We start from the raw sequence: 16,907 nt of genomic DNA on the forward strand, positions 1-16,907 counted from the left end.
ACACTGAAATAAAGAACCTTGAGGATCAGAGTTTAGAACAGAGATCATATCCCTCTACTATGGTCCAACCCTACAATCGATTACTCAATTCTGTAGTATGAAAACATCGTCAGAATGGAGTTGATGTCTCAAGTCTATATAGGTGCATATTTCCAGGTTTGACCAACGGGGTATGATACAAGTATGTCGTCTAAAATCAATTTCCATGCACAAGACGAATCTCCGTCCTACCAGGCTCCCACTCCCGCAGTCCCTCACCCACGCTGTACCAAAATCGCAATCGAACGCACTCCTTTCTCGCAGTCTCAATATCGTTCCGGTCAATAGCACTGCCCAGGGACTTAACGCAAGCCTCAATGCGCTGATCGTTTTCCTTCTTCAGCGCATCGATCTCCTCCTCGGCCTCTGGTGATGCGCCCACCTCCTCGATCGTCTCTTGCACCTCCATAACCTCCATCAAGGTCTCGGGGTCCAGTGCGTGTTTCGATGCTCCATCTTCGGCAAGAACGTCGATGCCGTGCCACTCGCGAAGAAGATATTGTGCCCGCTGAAGTGGGTCTACAAGAGTGCGGTAGGCTTCGTTGATGCGGGCCGAGATCGCTTCGGCGTGCTGCTTCACATCGCCGGATGGGTATTTGTCGGGGTGCACAGCGTTTTGTAGTTGGAGGAACTCACGGCGGAGATCGCCAACGGAGATATCGAAGGATGAGGCGGGTGGCGGGCCGGCGGAAAGTGTGCGAGGGAAGATAGTGTAGTGATTAGTGATATCAGGTGCGCCCGTGATACCTGTTTCACCGGTCCCAAATGTCTGTGTAGAGGACTTGGTGGATGCATAGCGGCGGGAAAATACAGGTGATCCGGTCAATGCGGACTGTGTTGGAATGATTGCGCGAGTTTGCGCGAGCTGGCGAACGGTGCATGCATCGCGTCGGCTTCTGCTGTCCAAGCCCGTCCGCGTTGTACTTGTCAAGGACTGGGCTGTCGCTGGGCGGCATATTTGCCTGGCCAGACTTGTCGACCGCATCGCCATTCTGAATTAATTGTAGAATGCAAGTCGCGAGTCAAAAGTTCGGAGAAGATTGCGGGAAAGTAGGCCTTACGTCATCCCCGCATTTCACACGTGATTTTATACATTGGATTCTAATTTGTCATAAATTTGAGATTAAGAGGGTACATCGCAGATATACCCTATGCAGGTAGGAAGCTAGATCTATCATATCGTGGAAAAGGTGTGAAAGCAGTTAATACTTTAGGACCAAGTCCAACTCATTCGGTACCCCAGAGCTTCACGGTACGGTCATGACCAGAGCTAGCAATCCACTTAGCGTCATTGCTGATATCTGTGCTGAGAACGTTGCCTGCATGTCCGCTCAATGTCTTGACGAGTGACCAGTCATCGGCGCTGAAGACATTCACATTCTTATCGAAGCCACTGGACACGAAGAATGTGCCAGCCTTCTTAGGTTGGATCGCATTGGTCTCACCCTCTTTCGATGTGGCTCCATCGACCTCCATTTGGCCATTTAAATGATTCGTGGGCTCGGTCCCCTTATACCATCGAAGGTCAGATACAACACTCTTGTGTGCACCAATTCCACCCGTACTGCGTACTTGTCGCAGATCCCAGCATTTGACCCATCCATCTGCAGCCCCCGATAGCACTCGATACCCATCCACACCCCAGTCCAACCCGTAGATCTCCCGGATGTGACCTTCAAGGATCATGACCGTCTGTCCTATCCGAACATCCCAAATGCGGCCAATACTGTCCAATCCACCGCTCGCGAGTAGAGATCCATCGCTGTTAAAAGCCACAGCATAGACCTCCCGGGAATGACCTTCTTGCAAAAGAAGCTCTGTTGTAGTTTCCACATCCCATAAGCGCCAGGTAGTATCGAAGGATGCCGACGCTGCATATCGCCCTGATGGGTGGAATTCTGTTCGGCAAACACGGCCAGAGTGACCGGACAATGTTGCCAGGGGTTTTTCTTGGTCGAGTGACCACAAATTAATGTCTCCTTCTCCTCCTCCAGAGATCAAGTTTACCGAAGAAGGTGAGACGTTGGATTCGGGTAGAGTAGCACCTGGGAACCATGACAATCCACCAACTCTGTCAGTGTGTCCCTTGAGATTTGCCTTCTCCTCCAGATTGGGAACTGTGAGCAGCTTGATTCCTCCGCTCCAGTTTCCAGCCGCAACGGTTTGGCCATCTGGTGCAAAGCGACAAATACTGATAGGCCGGTCACCCGCGATCTGAGACCCGTACAGGTCAAACGCTCTTAATTGTTCTTTGACCTCTTTGCGATACTTCACGTGCGTTCGAAGGGGAATTGTTGACTCGTCCTTGAGTCGCGCTACACGAGCCTTTGCTCTCGGCAAGGAAAATTGGGCGATGTTCTTGCGGGCCTCTAGAAGCTCGTTCGTGCCCTCTGTATAGAATTCTTCTTGTTGTTCGCCCTCCTCCTCAGGCTCTTGCATTTCAATGTCGCCTTCTCCACCTTGTTGCTCCGACAGGTCGGTTAACAATTCACGTAGTCGGTCTCTCCGGTCCGCAGGTCCTTCGCCGAAATGTGTAATAGGTTCACCGAGCTCTCGTAACCGTGCGCGCACCCGAGTGTCGTCCGTCGGTACGGCCATCGCGGCCGCTCTTCGCTTGCGCTCGAACTGGGAGTAGATTGCGGATGCCCTCTCAGCGGGAATGCCCGCGCCAGAAGCAGGAATATCATAATCTTGATCAGTAGCTGTTTGCGTGATTAGCAGAGTTAATGAAAGAGAATTGCGGATCATCACTCACGAATGTTGGCGAGGTCGATTCCCATATCCGTGTCCTAAATATTCCACAGGGTCAGCTTGATTCATAATACACGCTCGAGCATATGCGCCATAAGGAAACCTCCAATTCCCGGGGTTGAGCAAAAACTCGTGGATGGCACAGGAGCTTGAACAGCTTGAATAGCAGGTGAAGCTTGCTTACCTCTGCCTCCTCCACGTATGCTTGCCGAGATGGGTGTATCATCCTGGCGACACAGAAGCTTCTGCTTCTCGAATAGATCAGAGAGAAGAGAGAAGAGAACAAAGGGCGACAGTTGGAGAGCGTGAAAGGTGGAAGTTGCGGGTGGCAGAACTGATAAGCCGATAGAGATTTATCCGTTTCGTCTCCGCCAAAGCACCAAACACTATGTCAGCTATAGCTACAGCAAACTCCACCATACACTAGAAATGATTTTCAGATGGTGTTTTGATCATAAATGTCTATCGGATAGTCCAGTGTCTTGTGGTTATACATAGTCAGATACAGTATTGATCTGATAGGTACAATGTTGTTCTACTACACCAGACATATATATCGTGGCCCCATTCGTAATATGGACAAGAGCGGTGGAACGCAAATTGGGCTAAAACCTTGGAGGTAGGTCACTCGACATAGATATTCAGATATAAGCAGTGGTTTCCTTTGACGAGGTGAAAATGACGCTAATTGAAGCCACAAGTATAGTATTGCATTATATTCATAACTTAACATAAGTACCAAAAACCACTATAGCATATCTGATCGTAGGCGGTCACGATAAGATCAAAGCGGGTTCGGTCTTATCCGCCATGATTTTTAATACCAGATTCTCCTTTGCGCTCTTCTCTTTCCAAGGTAATAAATGTCCCTGTGACTGAATCCGTGGGCGGGTTGAGATCTTCCTGCAATGGTCTCGCCAAGTCTTTCGTGTCGAGTCTGCAGTTCCACCTGCAGCCTCCAAACCCTTGTGCGTGACGGGCTTAGCTCAATCTCCGCCCAGTCCAACGCACCCCAATCCATTTTCTTTTCCTCAATTCGAACTCGACCTACATGGTCAGCCGTCTCATACCATGCCTTGAATCGAGAATTCCGAAAATCCTTTCACTCGACTCCCAACCGCCGTTCCGATCCTCCGTCCCGTATCTCCTATCGGGTTGCCGTATCGTCGTCAGGCAAAGGACGTCGCTTTCATCCTCTCAAAAATGCTTATAATTTTGACCCCACCGTGTCAGATGCGATAGGAGTGTCTACAGGGCGACGAAGCCGTCCGGATAGCGGGGAGGATGCTTTCTTTGTGAGCCGCATCGGCAGCCGCCGAGCAGGCCAACCAGCGGATGAGGCGGAGGCTGTAGCCTTTGCTGTCGCTGACGGTGTTGGTGGCTGGACCGAGTCTCGTGTTGACCCGGCGGACTTTTCGCATGGGATATGTAGTCATATGGCCAACACAGCCTTGTCTTGGGACCAACCGGCTAATAAGTTGCGACCTAAGCAACTTCTGCAGTCGGGATATGACCAAGTGGTCGCTGACCCAACCATCAAAGCCGGCGGTAGTACCGCCTCCGTAGGTGTTGCACTCCCCGATGGCCGTGTTGAATTGGCAAACTTGGGTGATTCAGGCTCGGTCTTGCTTCGTCTTGCTGCCGTTCACCACTACTCAACTCCCCAAACACACGGCTTTAACACGCCCTACCAACTCAGCCTTATTCCACCGAAAATGCGTGCGCAGGCCTCGATATTCGGCGGGGCCTATCTTGAAGATTTCCCTCGCGATGCCTCTGTCACCAATGTTCAAGTACAGCATGGTGATGTGCTGATTCTCGCTACCGATGGCGTCTTCGACAACCTCAACAACCAGGATATTCTCAAGCTTGTATCAAGCCGTATGATTCTGACGGGAGCTTGGACGGCTACTGCGGACTATGGGGTTGCTGTTTCGGATAAACTTCGAGAGCTCACAGTACCGGGTGGCCTTGCCTCTGCATTGCCTCCGTCTTCAGGACCATCGAAGGCTCAGCATGGCTCCAAGGAGGAGAAGGAATCATCACCTCCCCCGGAAACCACACTCACTCTTCAATCATTGCTGGCAGCCTCTATCGCTAATGAGGCCAAGGTTGCCAGTGTCGATTTCCGTCGCGACGGTCCTTTCGCCAAGGAGGCTCAACGATATTACCCTGGCGACTATTACCGTGGCGGCAAGGTCGATGATATTTGTGCCCTTGTTCTTGTGGCTATTGATGAGAGCATCGTTGGCAAGGGTTCTGAGTGAGATCCAATTTTCCCTGATGTTCTTGGTTAGGCGCTTCAACAATAGGTTATAATAGTCCTGCGGTTTATCAGTACATATTCCCATTTTTCTGCATTCGGGGGCGCCTCGGGGTTGGTTTATTAGGTGGCTATGAGTACTACATACGTACATACCTTTTTCTTTCACTTTTGGTTGGGTCTTTAAAGTACTTTTGATTGATAGACTTGACCCGCAAATGGATTCCATATATTAATAGACTTGGCATCAACTATAGCTCGATTATTCTCAATGAGATTTGTCATTGTCCACTACATCCCTAAAAATCCTCTTCATCTCATCACTCCCCATAGTATTCGCATAGTCAACAGCACTACCAAATGCCCCTTTCAATCTCACATCCGCCCCATGCTCCAAAAGCCATTTAACCCGTCCGACAGCCCCAGCCATGACTGCATGCACGAGGGGATAGCCCGCGACCATATGTCGGGTCTCAAGCTTCTCATTTACGTCCGCTCCACGCTCGACAAGTAGCTCCATAACTGGAATTCGATTGTTATCGAAATCAGCACTAGGACGGACAGTTCCCATGTGCGGATTCGCTCCTGGTGGACAGGCACCCGCTGCATAGTACAATGGTGCCCCATTGCTCGTATGGGCGCCGGCATCGAGCAATAATTGTACTGCTTCCACGGTCCCCCCCGCCGCGGCAGCTTCGAGGACTTTGAGGCCATACCGTGGGTCTAGATTGGGATTTGCCCCGTGGGCTAGAAACCATTTAAGCAAATGGGTGTTATCTGCGACTCGAGGGAGTAGGAGAGCGCCATTTAGATCTGCAGTATTGGGGTCCCAACCGTGGTGCCCTAGGAGATCGAAGAGGGGTACTTGTTGATTCATCGGCGCGAAGAGAATGCTATCAGGAGTTTCAGGTGTAATTGGTGCGCCTAGTTGGAGAAGAAGACTTGTAGCTTCTACATGGCCGGCATGTAGAGTATATTGTAGACCTCTGTGAAGCGTACCTGGAGTGAGCTTCTTGGAGGTGGTGACTGATTGGATGGTAGACACTGATCCCGTGAGACAAGCAGATTCGAAGGAGACGATATAACTTGGCTTTGCGCCTATCCCGCCCAGATCGCTTGGCTCGACAATTGGAAGGTATTGTGGGGCCATTGGTTGTCCCATTGGTTGGGATTGAGGCTGCTGTTGCCTCTTGATTGCCAGGAATTGTAGATGTCGCTGGCGTGCTTGAAACACCATTTGCTGATCTTGCTGATCTTGTGACGCCATGCTTGGGGTAGATAGATGTGAATCTGATGTTGGCATGGGTTCGAGAAAGTACTATAACAAGTCTGCTCAGATGGTCCTAGTGCTTATGTCAGATCAGCTTATGTCGAGGATCTTATACTGTCAGGCTAACAAGTTATAGAACATCAAGCTTGACAACGATAGCTACAATCAACTACACAATTCACTAGCAAGCAACACCTTCCATTCCACATTAAACTCATCTCAAACTGAAACTGAAACCTTGCACATCAGAAGTTCAGATCCCAAGTACACAAAGTGAGCTGAACTCCGATGCGTACGGAATCTGCATGTACAAAGAAAGTAGAATAAAGGGGAAAAACAAGTCAAATAAGCACATTTTTGGTTCCTTGACTGATAAAGAAATAAAGAAAAACGTTCCTAGACTAACCCCCCCAGATTCTGAATGCTACATGGCGAACGGGTGGATCATCAAGGTAAAACACAGTACACGAAGACACCGTTAGAAAAAACACAAGCACCCAAACCTGTCCATGAGAAATGACAAAACAATGAAATTAAGACAATGACCTGGAGCAAGTTTATTCCGCTTTCTCCTCGGGCTTCTCCTCGGGCTGCTCCTCGGGCTTCTCTTCGGATTCCTCCTTGGAGGCTTCCGGCTGAGGTTCCGCCTTGTCGGACTCAGCATCAGGCATGGGGGTATCATCGGCCTTCTCTTCCTTCTCCTCTTCAGCAGGGGTCTCAAGAGCTTCGTCGTCCTTGGAGGCACCATTCGAAGCGGGCTTATCCTCTTTGTCTGTCGAAGTTGGGAGATCACCATCCAGCACATTCTTCCAGCTAGACAGCAGGCTCATGGCACGGGAGCGGAAGTTGAACTCTTCATCACGGGGAATGGTGTTGAGTTTGACAATCATCTTGAGAACCTTGTTGATCTTAGTCGAGCGAATGATCGCAACTTCCAGGTCGGCATGCTTCTCCAGCTTATCGTAATAAGTGGCCATGGCGTCCATCTCGTTCTCCTGAGGGGGGCTGTCGCGAGAGATGAATCCTTTCTGAAGCTTGTGGCGCAAAAACAGGACTAGAAAGTAATCAGTATCGAATGGTAATTTGGTTGATTATTAGGAAAGGGAGCGAATCGTACCCTCCTTCTCTTTCTTCTTCTTGAGCTCCTCGGGATCAATCTGTTTCTCGGGCTCCTTGGCCTCAACGGGCTCCTCATCGCTGGCAGCTGCCTTGCCCTTCTTGGGGGCAGCCTTCTTGGTCTTGGGAGCGGGGGTCTTCTTCTTCTCTTCGGCAGGCGTCTTGGGAGCCTTTGGGGTGCTCAACTTGAGCTTGGTTGCAGTCTTAGGGGTCTTGGCCGGCTGTGGAACAATAGGCATTAGCTGTGCACGAACAGCCCATCGCAAGCGCATCCCAAAGAAACTCACCTTGTCTTCCTCAACCTCAGTCTCGTCCTTCTTACGCTTCTTGGTGGCCTTCGAGGGCTTGGCCTCGTCCGCATCTTCCATCTCCACATCAGTCTCAGCGCCCTTGCTCTTGCGCTTATTCTTCTTAGTGGCCTTCTCAGCCTTAGCCTTGGCCTTCTCTTCCTCCTCGCGCTCTTCCTCCTCAATCTCCTGCTGAATGGCAGCCTGGTGATCCGAAAGTAGTTCCTTGAAATGCTTCAGGTCGTGGCCTTCGGCGGCAACCTTGTACGCGCCAAGCAACTGCTTGGCCTTGTTCTTCTCGGAGACTTCCTTGCATTCGGCGGGGTCGAGGGGTTTCAAGTTGGTGTTTGGGATCCAGGCACTGTCAACAAAGTCAGTAATCATCCTTGCAGCGCAGAAAAGGGAGCCTGGTAGGCAAGGCTCCCGACGCGACAGCTTACAATTCGTTGGTCCCGAAGAACATGACGGGGAAAGAGCGCTCATGGGCGCGTCGACCATCATCGGCATAGTCGGCGCGGTAGCTTCCATCGGCCTGCTTGGCAGTGATGGGGCGGCTGTCCAGGAGAGACTGGGGAAGCATCTCCTCGTCACAAATGATGGCAGGCCAAGGCGCATAGCTGCGAAGGCGCGCCAGGTAGTAGTCGCCAGGCTTCGCATCGAGATGAGTGATACGGCTCTGGGACTTCTTGCGGTTAAGCTTCTTCTCGCCAACACCACTGGAGCGGCGTCGGTCCTTGGACGACTTATTGGTAGACGCGGGAGTTCCGTTGGTCTTGGGGGCAGACTCCGCATCGGCCGAGGCAGACTCGGCCTCTTCCTGGGGCTTGGGCGCATCGTCAGAGGCATCGGCCTTGTCGGTCTGGCCTTCAGTCGCCTTCTCGTCGGAGGCATTCGCATTCTCTGAGGGAAACGGACGGATCAGCGGACCTTGGTCGCACAAACACACATCACACCAAATCACTCCGACCGTCAACAGCTTCGGGCAGAAGCTTTTTAGAGAATTGGAGCACAGGAACGCGACTCAAACTTACCAGTAGGCTTGGTATCCGAGGTAGTGGCATTCTCCGACTCCTTGTCGGTGGGCTCGGCGGGAGAGCGCTCGGGCTGCTCCGCCTCGGGTTGAGTGATAGAATTCTCTTCGGCCATGATCGCAGGAAGTAAGTGGCTGATCAAGAGTCCAAGGCGAGGAGAAAATGGGGGAAGAGGGGAATGGCTCGAAGAGAGGAGGTGGGTGATGTGGAGAAGGAACAATCGCGCAGCGCGGGAAGAGACGCGTTGGGGTCGAACGGGAGAAAACCACCAATGACGCCACAACTCCCAGCTTCACCACAGCACACAACCAACGAATCCCCAGGCTCGGGGGAGGGGGGTTACTGTTGCTGCTATTATTGGGCTGCAAGATGTTGATGATGGATTTCAGAAACCACTAGCTGGGTTTGTTGTGGTGCAGAGAAGATTCACGTCCTCTGTGTGACGAGCGCCATTGCACTCATAGTAACTGAGGAGAATCACAATATTTGTCCATTTGACGCGCTCCTAATTGGGAGCATTATGGTCGTGTGATACTTTTCCAGAAGGACAAGGCTTCGATAAGGTAGTATAGAATATGAATTGCAGTGCTTAATACCAGCACTTAAGGTGTCGATTGCTTCATATCATATGCTTGCATAGTCGCCCTTGAGACCTTGTCACTGATCTTGTCATGTAACTAGGTAAGCTGTCAGCTATAATCACCACGTACAATAGACCCCCAGGCACCAGTGTTAATACCACATTGAGACAGTGCTCGGATAATATAAATGATAGGAAGCCCATGGACGTCAACTAGAGAGAGAGAGTCATGTGGGTTTCATTTGCCTGGGCACTCGACTGCGGAGTATTTGAAGAGGAAAAATAGGTTGATTTCGTTGATGTTGAGGCAGTTTGGCTCAGTACGAGTGACTAGAACAAGGGACCGAGTACGTTTTCCTTTAATGCGTAGCACCCTTTATTGATGTAAAGTATACTTGAATGCCCAATTAACTCATTCTACCCAGGATGGGTAATATATCCACGTACTTTTTGGTTCCTAGGGCAATCATAGTTTGGGTTCGGGCTGAAATAGAGTTCGCCACACTTTATTCTACAAAGGATAAAGACATGTATGGCTTAGTTTTAAGGGTCATTAGTCATTATATTCAATGCGATCATCCTATACGAAACTATTCACGGGGACATTCTGGGAGAACGAAAGTCACCAACTTGGTGAGAATTAGGAATATAACAATAGTGTCAATGCCATGTACACAACAAAATCCAAAATCACACCGAGAACCGGAGGTTCATCGGTGATATCATGGAAAGGGGTATCACTGTCCAATCTAGCCGCAGCAAAACGGGGTAATCACGCTGGTATATCCTTCATGAGGAAGGCAGCACATGTCTCGATTCACCCTCATCGCTGGACCAATCAGTTAATGTCTCAATTGTCTTCATCTCCGATGGCTCAGGCTTGTGAATCCGTACAAGCCAGAGGAAGTAGTCTTCTAAGGGCAACAGATTCAACAACCCTCCGTTGAACCGCCATCCCAGACCGCAGACCAAAGCACCTGCAACGGCATCCAGAATGAAATGATTGGCAGTGGCTATGATGGCCACTAGAATGGTGAAAGGGTACAAGAACCCAATTACCAGGCAGACAACGCGTTGCCATGAGGGGACCTGGAATCCAATGCCCCGAGTAAACCGAAGGGGAAGGGTTCGTTGATGATGCGAAGGAAGGGGAATGGTCATAATAGTGAGTCCAATCATAAGGGAATATCCGAAATGCAAGGATGGCATGGCCGCTACCTCAAAGTTAGTACATGAAGCTCCACAGGGTCCAAAGTCAACTCACCATATTGGTTGCAAAAGCGGTTCTCAGTCCATACACTTCCCGCTCCCTCGGCACCATGAACAGTATCAATAAAGCCATAGGTGCGGCCCAGCTCTGCCTCCTTGCCCTCTGCAGACGGGTCACTGAGCAATCGCGGCGGCATACATGGCCACAGGGTAAAAATGACGAATGCCAACAAATTGCATACCGCCATTGTCCGTCGTCGGGCTTGGTAGAGAAGCGGACCCGCTGGGGATCCACTCACTGTGCCTCTAGGCTTGCCTGGCTGGGACTCATCGACACGGTTTCGGGTGATGGTGTAGTAGTAGAGCACCACCAGGAAGGCGATTGTACCAGGAATATGAATGAAAGAGTAAATCCAATTGATATACGTCATGGCCATGGGATGGCGGAGGAAGTAATTTTGGATTCCAAGTTCCCAGAAGATGCCTAATTTCTTCTCCAATCGAATTAGCTGCAACGCGTGGTGGCGGGCAACATCGACAGTGCCTTCTTGAAGAGTGACGGCGGTGAAGGCTCGACCGAGTTGATATGTCTAGTCTTGGTGTAAGTGGATTTCCCATTAAGGTTGTAGATCAGCTCCACTTACCCAGTATACCAAGGCCCAATACCAACACTCAGCTAGAAAGGGTAGCTTCTGCAGTAGTCGGCTAAGTAGTCGATCATGGAAAACAGCAGTGTTTGGGGATGTCACACGGCAGGAGAGACGGAAGATGCCGATCTGTCGTGTCCGCCATCGGTCGTCGGACAGTTGCAGGGACGGGGAATCGGAGCGCGGGCTCAACAGTCCATCCTTGGGAGTTGGGCTGGTATATCCAGACTCGAGGAAATCGGGGGAGTCAGATCGTACATATTCGGCAGATTTGCGGCGGATGTGACGAGAGATGGAGAGATTTGTCCGCCGATTGATCCAGGTGCCTCCAAAGAGTAGTACGATGACCACCAGCGGTTCTAGGAATGCGCCAGCGCCCATGGTGGAAGTTCGTTGGGCAACCGGAGGGTATTAGGGTATTAGGGTATCAGAGTATAAGAGTATAGGGAGAAAGAGGGACAGAAAGAAGGAATATACGGGTTCAGGGATTAAATCCAGACCCTTAAAAATGGGATGGGAGGGGATCCAGTCTAAATCCCAGCTAAGTTTCGCCGATGTTTACCTAAATTTTGCATAATTAAACCAGTTTTAAGAAGGGAGGAACGGATACTCGGAGTCATCGGATGCCGAGCTAACCAAGTTTCCGTATAGACTTGTGCCTGATCACCATCTAGTGTCGCGTGCCATGCCGGTTTCGTTTTTGTATGCAACGGACTACCTCCTGCATGGTTTCCAATGATTCTATATTAATACGAGTCGGAAATAAGAGAAAACAAAATCAAAAGAAAAAAACCAAAAAAAAAAAAAAAAACAAAAGAACGATAGATAATGGTGCCATACCATGGGAGCTTCAACCAAAATTGAGAATCAGGAAACCCTCAGCCCTGTGCGCCAATCCCGCCGATTCAGGGCTAGCGTGAGTTAGCGGAAGCTAGCGGTGAATTCAGTGGCTGATGTGAGCTCGCCAAGCTTCCCGACTTCTCCGGCGCATCCGAAATCCGCTCGTATTTTTTTAGTTTTTTTTTTTGTTTACTTCTCACATAGTGGGTTCGGGGTTTGAATCTTTGTCAGCGGAACGATCGACAAGGCTGATCCGGGGGGATTTATGGAACTTGGAGGGGACTTGGTTCTCGTTGATTCGATTCGAAAGCTGTACACTTAGCTGGAACGGGTCACATACGTCAGCGTCCAATTCATGCACAATTACGCAGTTACGCCGAGGTAAATCCTCCTACATGTGGTTGGTCACAAGTGGATCCAATCTCTAAGGTAATCGGAGTTCTTAAAAGCCGATGGTCGCTGCTCCCGTACTGCAAACACATTTCTCATTGGAACCGAGGTATGGATGTGACTATGAACAACTTAGGGCTACCGGGAGTTTGATCCTAGAAATCTAAAATTTCTCTTTACCAAATGTCATTCTGATCCAGTCGGCGACAATGTCCTCTCTGAGGTACATTTGACGTCAACCCTTGCACATATATCCATAGCTTGACAACTTGAGTATGATAAATTACTCAGAAGCTTGGTGTCATTACTACAAACTAATGAATTGGACATTCGATCTTCACATTGATACCTGAATCCTGATCTCGAAGCTACCTCGTCATATAATAAGAATTATGCTAGGACTAACTTCGAAAGCGAGTTCTGGAAAGCTGCTGAGTCATGCACCCCAAATCGCAAGTTTGACTAGTACCCAGTCCAAATATCTGTCGACGACGCAACCGGCACGCGGGGTGACTCTTCTACAAGATAAGCAGCATGGGTTTGGCTTCGCGAGATCTAACCCCAGACCTGCAAAGCCTAGATCAAAAGGAGTGACGGAGATACGGGGGCCATACTACTCGGTAGAATGCATCCATCAGCTCTGTTTGTATTGTGCTGACTTTGGTATAGGCGATGGGGAAGCGCTATCTGGCAGACGTATTGGAAACGTAACATCATCCTCTGGTACTTATTGGTCTCCGCCATACTAATTCAAGCAATAGCATGGGACAGCATGTCGATGGACTGAAGTTTGCCGGAGGTTAGTCATCTAGCATCTATGAACCTGTCATTCACAAATACTGAGGTCGTCTCAGGGTCTTTTTCGCTGTACGAGGAGAAGCCTTTGCGCGAATTGATTGATATGGCCCATGATCATGGTGTCTATGTCTCAACAGTATGTTCAGAATACAACATACAATCACTGATATATCTGACATAAGTCGGTGTTCTCACAGGGCGGTTGGGCGGAACACCTCCTCACCCACCCCGATGCGGACACGGTATTCGATCGATATCTTAAGAAATGCAAGGACGTTGGGTAAGCGGAAGAGAATCATACGTGAACTACCATCGGACTAACAGACACATAGATTTGATGTCATCGAACTGTCTGCTGGATTCCTGTCCATCCCAGGGGATGACTGGCTTCGTCTCGTCGACAAAGTCCACTCATATAACCTAAAGCCCAAACCAGAGCTAGGAATACAATTCGGAGCTGGTGGCGATACTCCTGGCTTCAGTGTGGCTACATCCGATCCCGGCAAGCTCGTGAATATGGGCCACAAGTTTCTCGAGGCGGGGGTGGAGCGTTTGATGATTGAGTCGGAGGGCATCACCGAGAACGTAGACACATGGCGGACTGATGTAGTCTCACAGATCATGAAATCCTTGCCACCTGAGCGGGTGATGTTCGAAGCTGCTGATTCAAAAGTGTTTAATTGGTATATTCGGGAGTTTGGCATCGACGTTAACCTATTTGTCGATCACAGCCAGATTGTGCAGCTGGAATGTCTACGGGCTGGTATCTGGGGGACTGCGGACACTTGGGGCAAAGTGGTTTCGTTTCGTCCAGAATGATCAAATACTTGTGTTACTTTAAAATCAATATGAGGGGTTTCATGTAAAATTTATCAAAGTGAAAGGCCTTCCAAATCGAGTCATTGATCCGTTGCGCTTTGTAGTTCACGCCCCGATCCCACCCATCCTGTAGGGTTTACCGATTTAATTGGGAGCCCCGGAGATTACTACCTTGCCAGAAGAATATTCCTGTTTAGCTATGCTGCCTGTGCGAAAGGCTATTCTGCATCTACGTTTAAGCTAATATCACTAAGGTTTGTCGTTATAGTTCCAAGCTTTCAAGCTGATGATGCGGCTTAGTAATGCCATAATCAGAGTCCGGGGAAAGTGAATCAGCCCCCAATTTCGACGACCTGTGCCTCAATAAATCGTCCACCATGCCGTGAACATATTGTCTTCTTATCTCAAAGGTTGCGAAATCAGATGTAAACAACTGTCGCGCTTCAATGATCACGACCATCTTCCACTGTCCAACCACCCACTAGCCGGATAAGCCACGAAGGTGTGACCGGGATGCCTCGCGCCAGCACAACACCAGGGGCCCGGCTACGGTGTCGCCGGGCATGCGACAGCTGTAAGCGGCGAAAGCAGAAATGCAACGGCGAGCAACCATGCACAATCTGTGTGCAACGACACAAGCAGGCCGAGTGCCACTTTTCGGATCGCCCCGCGCGTCTTCTCAAGCCCGACCCCAAAGATTCGACCATGTTACTCAGTGAACGAATAGTCCCCTCACCACAGCGCGAAACTGCCATGGATCGCCTGTTGAATTCCTTGGAGGATAGGGGCATGAGTTTGGAGCAACAGGCCCGAGATGAAAAAGACGGCACGGCTCCCGTGCCTAAGGTCGCGCGGCTTCTTCGCGATGGACAGGGAAAGTTCATGTACATTGGAGACTCGGCAAGTCTATCATTTTTGCAAAGTGTTCGCCGCGTGGTATCCTCATCTATTGGTCGGTGTGAATTCACCGAGGACAACTCGCGACACTCGATGCTGGAAGCCTTCCAGAATAACCCAAGTACCCTCCCGGGTCCGCTCATCCCTCCGCCCAGCAATGATGAAGCACATAGGCTTGCCCGGCAATATGTTCTTGCGACAAGTCCATTATTAGATCTGGTGGACCTCGAAGAGTTTCACCCTCGGCTGGCCAGTTGGGTAGAAAACCCCTCTGGTGACGAAGATACCGTCAGCTCCATCTTCTACCTCGTGCTTGCCATTGGAGCTCAAGTCTCCGATACAAACCAGACCCTAGCAGAGCAATATTTTAGCAGTGGCCGCCAATTGGCATTTTCGGCGTTCCAGGAGACGCCGAGCATTCATACTATTCAGTCCTATATTCTGGTGTCGATGTACATGCTGGGTGCATGCAGGCGAAATGGCGCTTTCATGAATCTGGGAATTGCTCTGCGAGCCGCTTACGCCGTTGGGATTCATAGAAAAGATGCAAACGCGCTTTTTTGTGGGCGTGAGCGACGAGCGAGAGAACGGGTGTGGAAAAGTCTCCGCATGATGGATCTGTTCCTCAGTGCCTCATTAGGGCGCCCTCCTGCAACATCGGATTATGATTACGATATCCGCGAAGACGCTCTTGCAGCCGGAGAGCAACAAGGCAATTTGACTGCGGATAAGCAGCTTTCACTTGCGGTGACCTCGCTATGCCGAATTTTTGAGCGAATTCTCACGGACGTTTATATGAAACAAGTTATATCGATCAATGTTGCCGAATCCATCTCAAATCAGCACCGTGCTTGGGTCCGAACTCTGCCCAAGTTCCTGAAAGATCAAACAGAACGGCTCGATAACAAAACCATGCAAGACAGTCTGGCCGCAGCTCATGTATTCGGTTCGTATTATTGGTCCATCATCCTCCTCACGCGACCATTCCTCGTCTATCGCGTGGCTCAATATGTCAAAAATAAAGCCGATCCGTCTACATCAGATGGCAGGACCGGCAGCTCTCGCATTGCCTTGTTTGCAGATGCATGTGTTTACTCTGCGCTTCGAGGATTAGATGTGGTGGATGACCTGAGCCGGTTCGCATCGTTACCACGCCGTCTCCCATTCTTAATCAACTCTGTTTTCAACTCAGCCGTTGTACTCGGTGCCGCATTCTTTGCCGACTACGACAATCTGTTGCCTCTTGAAGAGGGCATGATCAAGGCAGAACGCTTCCTTGGACTCTTTGTCCCGCATGATCCTCATGCGTGCCGCTTCAGCCACATTATAAAGTATCTTCGCGCTGCCGTTGGCGAGTATATCCAGCGACGCAACCGTCAATGGATGGACCACCGAAGCAGGCAAGTCGATCAACTATTCGGTCAGGTCGGCGGTGCCAACTCCCCATCTCTTACATCGGGGTCCGCTCACGATGTTCCGCTGAATCGCCCTGAGAGCCAGCAGTCCCCCGCTGTGCCTTCTCCAATTTCACCTAGCAAACTCGCTGGTAGAACACCAACTTCTTTCCCCACCCCACAACCACCATCAGGGCTCACTTCCCAGCAGCTCGGTGGCGACGTTTGGGATACACTTTACAATGGCCCGGATGGAGCAGCCGCACTATCTTACGACGCTGCCATATCTGCGCTGACCACCTCGGGCATTCCCGTTGGTTGCTCTCCGGGAGGTACCATTCCAACTGCACAACCCCCGGCGTCCGGTGGCCCATCACCACTGTCCGATGTGATGTTCCCTGATAATGGTCTGTTGTATATGGCCGAAGACCTTCCAGTGTTCGGTCTCTGGGAGGAGTCTTGATTCCTTTGGTTCCCCCCCCCCCCTTCTTACTTTATTTTCTGAACGTTGCTCTTTGCAACAGGTTTATTGGCGCCTAGGCTATCTTTTGGAGCGATGACACATGATCCCATGAC

The 16,907-nt window shown here is 50.3% G+C and overlaps 8 protein-coding genes across 8 annotated transcripts; 3 read left to right on the forward strand and 5 right to left on the reverse strand.

Moving 5' to 3' along the window:
• Window positions 1-196: 196 nt before the first annotated feature.
• N7503_004663 (J-type chaperone JAC1) lies at window positions 197-1,030 on the reverse strand (the record flags this gene model as incomplete). Its single annotated transcript, XM_057064210.1, has 1 exon — window positions 197-1,030. The coding sequence occupies one exon, from the start codon at window positions 1,028-1,030 to the stop codon at window positions 197-199; it is 834 nt and encodes a 277-aa protein (XP_056921953.1).
• Window positions 1,031-1,230: 200 nt separating this feature from the next.
• N7503_004664 (putative pre-mRNA splicing factor) lies at window positions 1,231-3,102 on the reverse strand. The gene is made up of 3 exons (XM_057064211.1): window positions 2,975-3,102; window positions 2,795-2,828; window positions 1,231-2,741 (listed from the first exon to the last, which is right to left on the reverse strand). The coding sequence occupies exons 1-3, from the start codon at window positions 3,014-3,016 to the stop codon at window positions 1,267-1,269; spliced, it is 1,551 nt and encodes a 516-aa protein (XP_056921954.1). The 5' UTR covers window positions 3,017-3,102; the 3' UTR covers window positions 1,231-1,266.
• A 596-nt stretch (window positions 3,103-3,698) lies between these two features.
• ppmA (type 2C protein phosphatase PTC7) lies at window positions 3,699-5,057 on the forward strand (the record flags this gene model as incomplete). Its single annotated transcript, XM_057064212.1, has 1 exon — window positions 3,699-5,057. The coding sequence occupies one exon, from the start codon at window positions 3,699-3,701 to the stop codon at window positions 5,055-5,057; it is 1,359 nt and encodes a 452-aa protein (XP_056921955.1).
• A 264-nt stretch (window positions 5,058-5,321) lies between these two features.
• N7503_004666 (ankyrin repeat domain-containing protein) lies at window positions 5,322-6,320 on the reverse strand (the record flags this gene model as incomplete). The annotated part of the gene is made up of 1 exon (XM_057064213.1): window positions 5,322-6,320. The coding sequence occupies one exon, from the start codon at window positions 6,318-6,320 to the stop codon at window positions 5,322-5,324; it is 999 nt and encodes a 332-aa protein (XP_056921956.1).
• Window positions 6,321-6,880: 560 nt separating this feature from the next.
• Window positions 6,881-8,872, reverse strand: N7503_004667 (uncharacterized protein; the record flags this gene model as incomplete). The annotated part of the gene is made up of 5 exons (XM_057064214.1): window positions 6,881-7,377; window positions 7,441-7,660; window positions 7,727-8,087; window positions 8,167-8,626; window positions 8,758-8,872. The coding sequence occupies 5 exons, from the start codon at window positions 8,870-8,872 to the stop codon at window positions 6,881-6,883; spliced, it is 1,653 nt and encodes a 550-aa protein (XP_056921957.1).
• Window positions 8,873-10,132: 1,260 nt separating this feature from the next.
• Window positions 10,133-11,574, reverse strand: N7503_004668 (phosphatase PAP2 family protein; the record flags this gene model as incomplete). The annotated part of the gene is made up of 3 exons (XM_057064215.1): window positions 10,133-10,551; window positions 10,602-11,136; window positions 11,191-11,574. Coding segments are annotated over 3 exons (1,338 nt in total), but the record flags the coding sequence as incomplete, so codon positions are not given.
• Window positions 11,575-13,185: 1,611 nt separating this feature from the next.
• On the forward strand, window positions 13,186-14,040 carry N7503_004669 (phosphosulfolactate synthase; the record flags this gene model as incomplete). The annotated part of the gene is made up of 4 exons (XM_057064216.1): window positions 13,186-13,222; window positions 13,278-13,357; window positions 13,419-13,501; window positions 13,554-14,040. 4 exons carry the CDS (start codon window positions 13,186-13,188, stop codon window positions 14,038-14,040), a joined length of 687 nt encoding a protein of 228 aa, XP_056921959.1.
• Window positions 14,041-14,553: 513 nt separating this feature from the next.
• On the forward strand, window positions 14,554-16,794 carry N7503_004670 (putative C6 transcription factor; the record flags this gene model as incomplete). The annotated part of the gene is made up of 1 exon (XM_057064217.1): window positions 14,554-16,794. The coding sequence occupies one exon, from the start codon at window positions 14,554-14,556 to the stop codon at window positions 16,792-16,794; it is 2,241 nt and encodes a 746-aa protein (XP_056921960.1).
• Window positions 16,795-16,907: the final 113 nt, after the last annotated feature.

Source organism: Penicillium pulvis (genome assembly GCF_028828015.1).
Source record: "Penicillium pulvis strain IBT 33274 chromosome Unknown contig_23_segment0_segment0, whole genome shotgun sequence".
NCBI classification, from domain to species: Eukaryota; Fungi; Ascomycota; class Eurotiomycetes; order Eurotiales; family Aspergillaceae; genus Penicillium; species Penicillium pulvis.